At 33.7% G+C, this 11,919-nt stretch overlaps 1 protein-coding gene across 1 annotated transcript; it reads right to left on the reverse strand.

The window, feature by feature from the left end:
* Positions 1–10,408: 10,408 nt before the first annotated feature.
* LOC150027281 (uncharacterized) lies at positions 10,409–11,605 on the reverse strand. The gene has a single exon (XM_090303916.1). The coding sequence runs from the start codon at positions 11,603–11,605 to the stop codon at positions 10,409–10,411; it is 1,197 nt and encodes a 398-aa protein (XP_090160042.1).
* Between the last annotated feature and the right edge of the window lie 314 nt (positions 11,606–11,919).

Below are 11,919 nucleotides of genomic sequence, written 5' to 3' on the forward strand. Positions count from 1 at the left end.
TGATTCATTTAGGCCTAGCCAAGCAGTTTCAAATCAAGGACCATTCAAGGGCAAAATTGGTAGTACATAAAGACTATTGGTAGTACATAAAGACTATATGTTGTGAAAAAAAAAATATAATTTTTATTTCACTGCTACTTTTCAAAACAGAATGTAATCTCTCTAAATAGTTTTGTAATAGACTTCTCAAATTCTACCTTCTCTCTCATAAAACATATACTATAAATTTCATTTAAAATCATAGTATAAATGACATTCAAAATTAGAATTAAAGGTAATAATTATTGGCTATTCAAATTTTAAAATAAAACTGATGACGAGTTTAATGTTAACAAATTCTCCCCTTAAACTCAAACTTTTCATATTCTTCATTCAGATCGCTTTTATGATCGTGATCGCTCACACTTTCAGTTTTATATTTTTCCTTACCCCAATTGCCTCCAATATTTTTCCAGTAGTCACCATACTGTTCTGGATTAAAAGCAACTTCAGTTTTCTTCACTGTACCAATCCATGTAGAATTTTGAATTGAATTACTTTTAATTTCCCAAACAAAATCTTCTCCACTATCACCCTTTGAATTAAAAGGATTTAAGAAAGACTATGGCTTCATTAAGCCTGGAACATAATGATTAGACCATATATCCCTTTCAAATGATATCTCAACAGTCTTGAAGGGCTTATAAACCCACTTTCTGTTACATTACAGTTGTTCTGTTTTGAAAACATAACCAAAATTAACTACTAACTCTGTTTTAAAAGAGTTATATAACAAATGTCCCCTTCATCAACAAGGACTTGACCACCAACCCCTACACCCATTTAAAGTTTGGAATTTGTTGTTGCATTTCATAGAGGTTTCTCCAGACTACATCTTATGGATTTGTTTCTTCATTCTACGAGCCAGAATTGCCAATGGTTGTGGAACAAAATGACCATCACTATTAGCAAAAGGTAAAGTTGTAGATACTGGTTTATTTCCTTGTGATGGTTTGAGTAAGGAAACATGGAAAATATTATGAATTTTAGATTAGTAGGTAATTCCATATTATAAGCCACATTTCCAATCATTTCTAAAACTTTGTAGGGACCATAATATCGGGCAACTAACTTGTGAAAATGTGTATTGGATAAAGTTGTGTGTCTGTATGGTTGAATCTTTAAATAAACCCAATCTCCAACCTTGTACTGTTTATCAATCCTTTTTAAATCCACATAAAACTTCATATGTTGTTGTGCCTTAACCAGATTTACTTGTAATAGTTGATTAATTTCATCTTGTGTCTTCATAGCATAAGCTACTGCTTCTATTAAAGAATTTGTATTTTGAATAGCAGTGGGAATGGACGGAGGATAGCCATAAAGAGCTTCAAATGCAGGCAACTGTATAACTGTACGAAATTTGGTGTTGTACCACAATTTCGAAAGAGGTAAATATTCAGTCCACTTGGAAGGAGTGTCCCCGGAAACACAACAGAGATAAGCCTTGATGGATTTGTTTACAACCTCTATTTGACCATCTGTCTATGGATAAAAATTCATTGAGCGCAGCAGCTTGACATCATTCTTGTGCATCAACTTAGTCCAAAAATGAATCATGAAAATGGAGTCCCTATCCGATATAATGTCCTGTTGCCAGCCATGAAGCTTGATAATATTGTCCATGAAAAGGGCTGCCACCTTAGTTGCTCCAAAAGGATGTGCAAGCAGCAAAAAATGAGCATACTTCCATAACAACAAAAATCACAGTCATACAACAAGATTTAGGGAGACCAATAATAAAGTCCATGGATATAGATTTCCAAGGTCTATCAGGAACAAATAATGGTTTACGTATCCGTAGGAAATTGAAGTAAAGACTTACATTTTTTACATATATGACAATTCTGGACCCACTTTTGACCTCTTTCTGCATACCCTTCCAATAGAAGTGATCTTTACTCCTTCTATAAGTCATCTCATAACCTGAATGGCCTCCGATTGCTGAATCATGAAAGTGTTGGAGAATCTGTTTTCGCAATTCTGCATTGTCTCCAACCACTAACTTACCTTTTCTCCTCAATAAATCATTCTCAAAAGTATAATGTTTATGGCAAATTTGAGTCAAGCGAATACTATCAATAACTTTTTGTAATTTATGATCTACTATCTAAGAATCCTTAACTCTATGAATTAATTCAAAAGTTATTACAAACATTGAAGCTAACTTACCTTGGGTAGAGTTTCGTGACAACACGTCTGCTACTACATTGTCTTTATCTTTTTTTTGTTCTATGCGGAAATTCAAACCCATGAGCCTTCCCAAACCCCAATTTTGTAACATTGTTGTGGGTGGTTCCTCCAGCAAATGCTCCAAAGCCTTTTGATATGTTTTTATTACCATATATTGATCTAACAAATAATGTTGCCACTTTTTTTACTGTAAATAGAATAGCAAAAAATTATTTGTCATATGCGGATAACAATTGATATTTAGGTCCCATTGCCTTACTTATGTAGGCAATAGTGTGATTAGATTGCATGAGCGTCACTTTAATCCCTATTCCTGAAGCATCAATTTTAATAGTAAAAGATTGAGAAAAAATGGGTAATATTAAAACTGGAGCAGTGGTTAATGTCTTTTTTAACCTGTGAAAAGTTGTATGAGTTTCAACATCCCACACATAAAGAATATTATTCTGCAGTAAAACTCTCAAAGGTGTTGCAATCTTACCATACCCCTAAATAAAGCGTCTATAGTAGCCCGACAGTCCCAAAAATCCATGCAGCTCCTTTAAATTGGTAGGTTGTGGCCATTCTTGAACAACTAAATTTTTTTCTAGATCAAGTTGGAATCCTTGCATAGAAATTTGATGTCCCAGATAATTTACATGTGTCTTTCCAAAGCTACATTTCTTTTTAATAAAAAATAAAGCATGATTGCGTATATGGTCAAGGTTATGTCAATGCATCTAATATGGTCTGCCCAAGTCTTAATATAGATTAATATATCATCAAATAAAACCAATATGAAATTCCTTAAATAAGGTCGAAAAATATCATTTATAAGATTTTGAAATGAAGTAGGGGCATTATAAGACCAAAAGGCAAAACTACCCACTCATACAAACTATTATTATAAAAGTTGTTTTATAAATATCTGATTGATGCATTCTAACTTGATTACATCCACTTCTTAGGTCTAATTTTGAAAAATAAATAACCCCATAGAATTCATCCAAAAGATCCACAATCATTCAATTTTATGAAATCGACGCAACAACGCCAAGAACCATCTTTCTTTTTAACCAAAACCAAGGCATAAGCATAACAACTAGAACTCTCCCTAATAAATCCAATTGATAACAATTGTTTTATTTGTCTTTCAACTTCAGTTTTCTTGTTATGAGGATACCTATAGGGTTTCAAAGAAACATTAACATCACTATTTAAAATGATTATATGGTCTTACCTTCTAGGTGGTGGAAGTTGGGTAGGTTCTTGATAAACATCATCAAACTGATTTAATAATTTCTCTTGCTATTGTTGTTGTTGTGCACTCAAATGCAAAAATTGAGAATGTGATGTAATATGAAAAGTAGTTGCATTATCATTTTGCTATTTTTCTCCTACTAAAGTCATCCTATCTCCCTTATGATGGAAGGTCATAGTTATTTGAGCACAATTCCTTACAATCTCCCCTAATGTTTGAAACCATTGCTTGTCCAAAATAACTCCAAAATTAGTACTAGGTAATACCACAAATTCAGCTTGGAAAGTTTGATTATGAAACTGGCCTTCAACCCCAAGACACTGTTTAGTGATTCTAAGTTGTCTATCCAAAGCCACAATTACTGAAAAATCATTGATGAAAATTGTCTTTAAACCTAATGATTTCATCATCTTATCACTAATAAAGTTGTGGGTGCTATCTGTGTCCATCGAAAATGAAAACCTCTATTTTTTAATCATACCAGTTACCTGTAAATTATTCCCACCAGCCAGTCCTTGAAGTGCATGTAAAGAAACATGTACTGGCGACTTAGGAAACAATTCTAGACTGTGTTATTAAATACATCTCTTCATCTTTTTCTAAATCATCCTTCTCTTACATTCAATCCTAGGAAAAAAAATAGCATTTAATTTGCCCCAAACCTTACATTTATTTATATGGTTCTTATCCCATTTTTCACCACAGAATTTGCACAAACCCTTAGAGATACATTCACTAACTTCTTTTATTGAAATAGAACCTGCAGTATTAGTCTTGTTATCCAATCCTAAGATTGGCTTAAAGGAACTTGGGGTGCAGCATGAGACTGTAACGTAGTAATAGGTGCATATTTATGGTAAAATTGGGACTGATTCCCTCTCTTAAAATTCTTTGTTGCTCTGTTGAACTTCCCATTGAAATCCCATGAATTTCCTTTGTCAATTCCTGCAATACATCTTCCTGGAGATGAGCTAACTGCACTACTTCTTGAAATGTAGAAGGTTTGTGTAAACAGACTGATTTCTCCAATCTCACAATTAAACCCGACGAGAAAAAACTCCAAGCAATTTCTTTAGAAATCAGAACTTTGGCCAACAGATTATCAAAATTTTCCAAAAAATCAACTAAAGAACTTCCCTATTTTAAATGAGCCAATTAAGCCACAGGATCATCAAAGGCACCATCATCAAATCATTGAGCTGCATCCTTCAATATTTGTGTCCAACATTAACATTGGAAATCAAAAGTTTTAATGTAATGACGCTACCACGCAAAAGCCTTGCCCTCCATTGAAAGCAACAATAATCTTGCTCTTTACTGCATTGGGGTGTCCTCCAATTCGAAAAATTTCCCCATTTTGGCCCTCCAATCTCAAAAATTGGATCCATCAAATGATAGAAAAGGCAACTGAGTTCTATTAAGCACTGAAGAAGAATTTTTGACAAGTTCTTGATCGGTGCAAGGAGAAGACAAAAGCTGCTGTAAAATGCCCCCAGTAGACATGAAGAAGCTTTCAACAACCTATTGTAATCCTTTTAAAGATTTCTAGGTTGTTTCTTGGGAATCTGCCACCAATTTCTCCAAAGAGTCCTCTCTTGATTCTAATTCTTTATTGGTCACCATCTCACCTAGCAAACTGATTTCACTTGTTAGGGTTGATTCCAATAATAATCTCACTTTTCCTCTGGATCACTTTAACTCTCATTGTTCTCACTTTGGTGTTCACTCTCACACACAAATGTTTGCTCTCACAACACAAATATTGGTAAGATAGAAGTAAAATTGTGATATTTTATTCAAAGCACCCTTGAAGGGCTTATAAACCCATTTTTTTTACAACTATTTTATTTTGAAAACAAAACCAAAACTAAATACTAACTCTATTTTAAAAGAGTTATATAAAAGTAAAAGGGAGTAATTAGTACTATATGGTCTTTTAGAGGAAGTTTTGGTAATCCATCTCCTCCTATACGTAAAATTGTCTTCCTTATCATGTAATTGATCTCCTTAACTTCCAACTTAAAAGTATTTCCAAATTTGATAAATTATTCAACATGATAACTACTGCAGAAGCTTTCCCTCAATTAGTATACTATAACCAAACATTTGGAGAGGAATAATAAACAAACATTGGCGGTAAAAAGTAGCAGAGAAAGTGGGAGAAGGGAAGGTAATGATGAAAATTTGTGATCTCAGAATCAAATTTTAGTTTTAAAAGGTAGAAATGATGCATAATATAATCAAGATTTTGACTTCTTAATTGTTGAGCAAGGTATTATCAAAGAAATGTAGTAGTAAATTATGCATAAATTATAATAATTACCTTATGTCCTGAGTAAGGCAGGAGATTGACCACTGTCCTGCTTGAACGTCACCTTAGTGTCACTTATACCTATGCTAAATGTAATAAAATATTATTTATTTGTCAATAATTCACAAAAATCTTAACATTTGCTATATTATATACTTATATTTTTTATTGCACCTTGTGTCCCCACTATACACATTAACTTATTATTATTTTAATAATTTTTAGTGTGAATTAAACATCTCCAAGACCGACACAATATTTGACATTTATTTTTGTGTTTAAGGTGAGTAGGCTTTAGGGACACTAGTAGCTTCTTTTTTATGGCCGCCACTTTTTATTGGCAGCTAAAGTGAGTTTTTCTTATAATGATTATAAATAGTCGTGGCCTATATAGTTTTCTAATAGACTAGTCTTGTTTTGAAAACAGTTGTCTGAAATATAAACGACAACTTAAATTGTCGTTTATATTGAATAACTTTAAATGACGTTTGCATACACTATGGATTTTTAGAACCGTCACCTAAGGATTTTAAATATTGTTGTCTAAAATAAGAACCAAAAAAGAAAATTCAAATGCATACCTATATAGTGAATTAAATGAAATACAATTTAAGGTTCATGCTATTGTCTAAATAAGTACATATTTAAATATTCTTTCGAATATTTTTTTCATTTTTCTTTCATGTTTAATACGTGCGTTTTAGCTGATAATCCGGGAAGGCCAGCATGCCATTCTTCCTCAAATATTTTCTTCAAGGATTCAAATCCAGCAGTAACACACACTCCAATTTGGGAAGATAAGTTAAATTTATTTAATCATTGGAATGCTCATTTGAAGTCCTAGTACTTTGCTATCTTGCCTCATTACAGTAAAAATGCTTATCATTTAACTGCAATTTTTTACCTCTAATTGTTGATCAAGAGTGATCATGTGCTTTGAAGAATCCAAATCCAAGGTGTTTGATGAAAGGCTGGTGTTGTTCTTGTGTTTGGGTGGGATCTAGGTAGAATAAAGTGTGATCCACTCCTTTGTTGAATCTAAAACTGATGTGATTAAAAACCTTTTTGAAAATCAAGTGTTTTTCCAACTAAGTGAAAAACAACATGTTGTTTTGTCAAATCAATCGGTTGTTTTACTCTTAGGAGATTTGAAAAGGTTGAAAACTATTTTGGTTTGGTTGACTTAACTGTCAAGCCAAACAATCGGTTGTTTCGTGGTTTCAACTGATTGTTTCTTTGAAAATCCTAACAAAATTCTATTTTGAATGGTGAATCTGCTTTAAATGTTTTCTAACTAAATACGCTCCTTCATTAATTGCTTTGACCAATCTTTGGAAAATATAAATGGTTTGTTTATGTTTTCAAATAGGTAAGAAAACAGTTTTGAGAAATTGAGTTTTGATAGAATTGATTCTAAGGGTTCAAGATTCACATCAAGCTTTGGATTTTCAAGAGAGAGTGGAATAGGAATTCAATTGTACTCAATTCAGATTGTACTGTGATCAAGTGTAATCCTTTCTAAACCTACTGTATTTCGGGTGTTGTGTTGCCAAGGAGTATTGTGTGTTCTTGAGGTGTTCAAGATCAATAATCTTGGTGTGATTTGCCAAAGGTAGTGTGTTTCTTAAAGGGTTCAAGGTTACTACTTTGGTGGTTTGTGTTTTGTAATCTGGTTTGATTGCTTAGTGAATTACCAGTGGTATTCTGGGGACTGGATGTAGCTCTTGGCTTAAGAGTGAACCAGTATAAATTGTTGGTGTATTTCTATTTTACCTTGAACTCATTTAATTTTTGTTTTAAGCTTTGCTGATATAAACAACCGATTGTTTCGATTGTTTCGAAGAAACAACCGATTGTTTTTCTGTTGCTTTGCTGTATAAATTGCTTAAATTCTTGGCTAACTTGATTCTTGTTCTGGATTCACACAAAGAATTTTGTTAAACCTGAAATTTTTTCAAAAACCCCTATTAAACAATTCACACCCTCTCGTTTAAGGCCATATATTCTAACAATTGGCATCAAGAGCTTGGTATTTGAAAAAATATTCAAGTTTGATCCTAAAATCTTTTTTTGAAGGCTGAAAAACTACCTTTTGAGGAGGGTGCTCCAATTAACAAACAACCTTTGTTTTGCGGTTTGAATGAAAATCTTTGTTGAATCTATTGATATAGGAATTTGGGATGCAATTGAAAATGGCCCTTTTTGATGTGATTCTTGATTTGCGTCACTTTTATTCCTAAATTTGAAAAGGATGGATCTTTTACTAAAAAACCTTGGTCCCAATGGACTGATGAAGAAAGTAAAAAGGCCAAGTTTGATTGCATTGCCAAGAATATCATAACCTCTGTTGTGAACTCTAATGAATTTTTCAGGATTTCACAATGAGAATCAGCTAAAGAAATGTGGGACACTCTAGAAGTCATTCATGAAGGGACAAATGAGAATGAAGAGAAAGTGCTTAGCCTGCTGTTTAAGAAACTCAGAAAATTCTTAAAGAAAAGAATAAAAAAAAGTAACTCATCCAAAAGGTATGATAACAAAAACTCTACCAAGGTTAACACTAACAAATATGCATACTTTGGATGTGATGAGCAGGGACATACTAAAGCTAAATGTTTAAACAAAGAAAATAAGAACTTCAAGAAACATGAGAACAAAGGAAAATCAAGAAAAGCTTGCAATGATGACTCATCAAACTCCTCTTCAAGTAAAGATGAAAAAGCCAATCTATGTTTGATGGCTAAAAAGGAAGATGATTCAAGTCGTGAAAGCAGTGTAAGTTCTTGTACCTCTTTAAATGCTGAAAACTATAGTCAATTGCTTCAAGCTTTTAAAGAAACTCATGAAGAAGTTAACCGATTGGCTCTCTTGAACAACCGTTTGAAAGGAATGAACAATTGGCTTGAAAACAGAGTTAAGGCACTGGAAGAAGAATTCGAAAATTCAAAAATTGATTTTGAAAAACTTCAAATGCTTTACAAAAACTCTTCTTGCAAGTGTGACTCTCTTGTTTGTGAAAATTGTGAATCTCTAGAAAAGAAGGTTCACTACCTTATGAAAACTGTGGATAAGCTTTCAAAGGGTAAATCCAACTTTGAGAATGTCTTGACATATCAAAATTGTGTGTTTGGAAAAGCTGGATTGGGTTTTAATCCACAAAACAAGTTCTAGAAAAATAACCGATTGAAAGATCGAAACAACCGGTTGTTACATGTTTTTACTGCATGAAGAGAGACCACTCAATTAGGTTCTATAAAATTAGGAAATATTATTTTCCTAAAGGTATTATGAGATGGATTCCTAAATGTTCTGAAGTTCCTAGTGATGAATGTAAATCAAAAGGACCCACATTTGTAAAGGTACCAAATCTTTGCACTTGAATTTGCCTTTTGTAGGGAAAATTGATGGAAAGCATGCAGCTGTGGTACCTGGACAATGGTTGTTCCAAACACATGACTGGATAAATCTAAGTTTGTGAACATCATCTTCAAACAAGAAGGGCATGTGACATATGGAGACAACAACAAAGGAAGGATTCTTGGAAGAGGCTCTATAGGAGACAAGAGTATCTTGCTAATTCATGATGTCTTGTATGTGGAAGGACTAAAACACAACCTGCTTAGCATTAGCCAACTGTGTGACAAAGGAGTTGGAAGAGTCACTCTTCTAGTTCCTTCTCTAATCTAGCGCCTAAAAGAGAAAGGAATAGAAAGAGACACTTCTTCTAGCTTTTTCCTAAAACTACTGCCTAAGATGCCTTACATGAGAGGTGTCTTTTGGTTTTCCTCTTTTGGCATTCTCCTAAAGGCTACTCCTATATTATTTACAAATTTATACAAAGGTAATTACAAAAAGAGAAAGCATTTGATGCTCTTTACCCAAAACTTTAGCCTTGCTCCTTATAATCCTTCCTTGAGGTTCTTGAGCTTGGGCCTCACTTTCTTCTTCTACTTGATCTCCATCACTACTATGATCATCCACTATGGTAAGAAAAAACTTGTGACCATGCATAGAAGCAGTCCCAAAAGGGCCCCAGATATCCACATGAATCATATCAAATATGTTTTTAGTACGAGTACTATTATGAGTGAAAGAAAGTTTGTACTGCTCAGCATAATAACATACATCACACGGTTTATTTTCATAGAAACTAATATAAGGAAAAATGTTACTCATATGCTATAAAACTCTATCAGATGGATATCCCAGCCTGTGATGCCAAATATTCTTCGTAACACTTTGGTCTAGATAGTTCAAATTTCCTGCAATATTGATAGTGACTTCATGCTTTGATGTATCTATAAGATATAATCCTTTGTTCAGCCTAACACGTCCAATCATCTTCAATGATTCCGCATTTTGAATCTGACAAAACTCAAAAGTAATAGTGAGTTTACAGTTATGATTTTCAACCAGTTTCTGCACAGAAACAAGATTAAAAGCAAATTTTGGCATATATAATACGTTATATAGGAAAAAAAATTCAAATAATGCTATTGTTCCATCATAGTAAGCAACAACATGTGAATCATTTGGCAAACTAATACGAATAGGATTTATTCTGCGAAAAGTCAAAAATTACTTATAGAATAATTCACATGATCTGTGGCACCTGTATCTAAAACCTAAGATTTTTCATTTTTCTTACCTTTCCCAGTGTTCTCATCTGAAGAATCATTCACAAAATTGTTCACCTTATGCGCAAAATCTTTCTTTGTTTCTTGGATAAGTTGCATGATTTGATATATCTGACCTTGTGTGAACTGATTCTTGTTATTTGCGTCTGACTTATTTTCTTGCTCCTCTTCAACTTTCATATTCTTATCCTTCACAACACTGTTTATAACTCTTTCATTCTTTTCACCTTTTTGTTTATACCAAGGGGGAAACCCATACTTGAAATAACATTCATCTATGGTATGATTCATTCTGTGACAATGTGTACATTGCTTACCATTGTTTTGATACCTGAATTTTCCTCTTCCTTGAGATCTAGTAGTGTTGCTGCGAAACATCTTCCAATTTCCTTGATTGTCTGAAGAATTAAATAGGGCTTTGCTATTCATCATCACATTACCTTTATTCACCATCTCATTGCCTTCCAGTTGTTGTTCTTGTTGGATGATGAGGGAAAAAATACGATTTATACTGGGTAAAGGCTCCATTAGCAAGATTTGTGTCTTAACAGTAAGATAAGTATCGTTCAGAACTTTTAACAAACACAAGGCGTACTCAGACTCTTTATACCTCTGGATGTGTTTGGTTAATGCACAATTGCATTTGATCTTGCACACGTAATCAGGAGTTGGTCGTAGTGCTTCAAGCTCTTCCCATAAGATCTTCAAATTAGTGTAGAATTCAGTCACTGTTCGTTCACCTTGCCTCATGGAATGTATATCTTGAAGAAGATCCAAAATCCTGAAAAGATCTCCTTTTGAAAAATGTTCACGTAAATCTTCCCAGAGATCCCTCGCATCCTCTATGTAAACCACACTTTGCGCAATCTGTTCACTGAGGGTTTGTGTTACCCATGATATAACTATCATGTTGCACCGTTCCCACGTTTCTTGCAGAGAAGTACTTGTTTCTGGAGCGGGCAGAGTGCCATCAATGAATTTGTGTTTGTTCTTTGAAAGAAGTGCACGACGCATAACCCTACTCCATTGATGATAATTGTTGTCATCAAGCTGAAGATTGATCAAAACGGTTTCTGGATTTTCTCCAGCATGCAGATAGTAAGGACTGTCTGGATTCTGAGCGGGATTTTGACTAATGCTTGGATTCTGGGTGGGATCTTTACTGCGACTAGTGTTAGCTTCCATCACGAATCACAGACAAAAAATACAAGAAGAAAATTGTAAAGAAAACACCAGAACAAGAAACAAGAACAGAAGAAATAGCGGAAGCAGAGCGGGACTTTAACCCGCTCTGATACCACATTGGAATATGGTTTCCATGACCCACACTATGCAACACATTGATCTTCATTGTTGCTTAATCGTGTGTGACAGATGGCACCATTATGGTATAACATGTATTGAATTATGATTGTGCAGTGGACGCATTAGATTATGCGGTGGAAAAGAGAAAAGGGATAAAAGATAAGATGGAAGGAAAGAATTGTATATTATTCAAA

The sequence above is a fragment of the Phaseolus vulgaris genome, chromosome 6, assembly GCF_051622355.1.
Source record: "Phaseolus vulgaris cultivar YP4 chromosome 6, ASM5162235v1, whole genome shotgun sequence".
Lineage (NCBI taxonomy): Eukaryota > Viridiplantae > Streptophyta > Magnoliopsida > Fabales > Fabaceae > Phaseolus > Phaseolus vulgaris.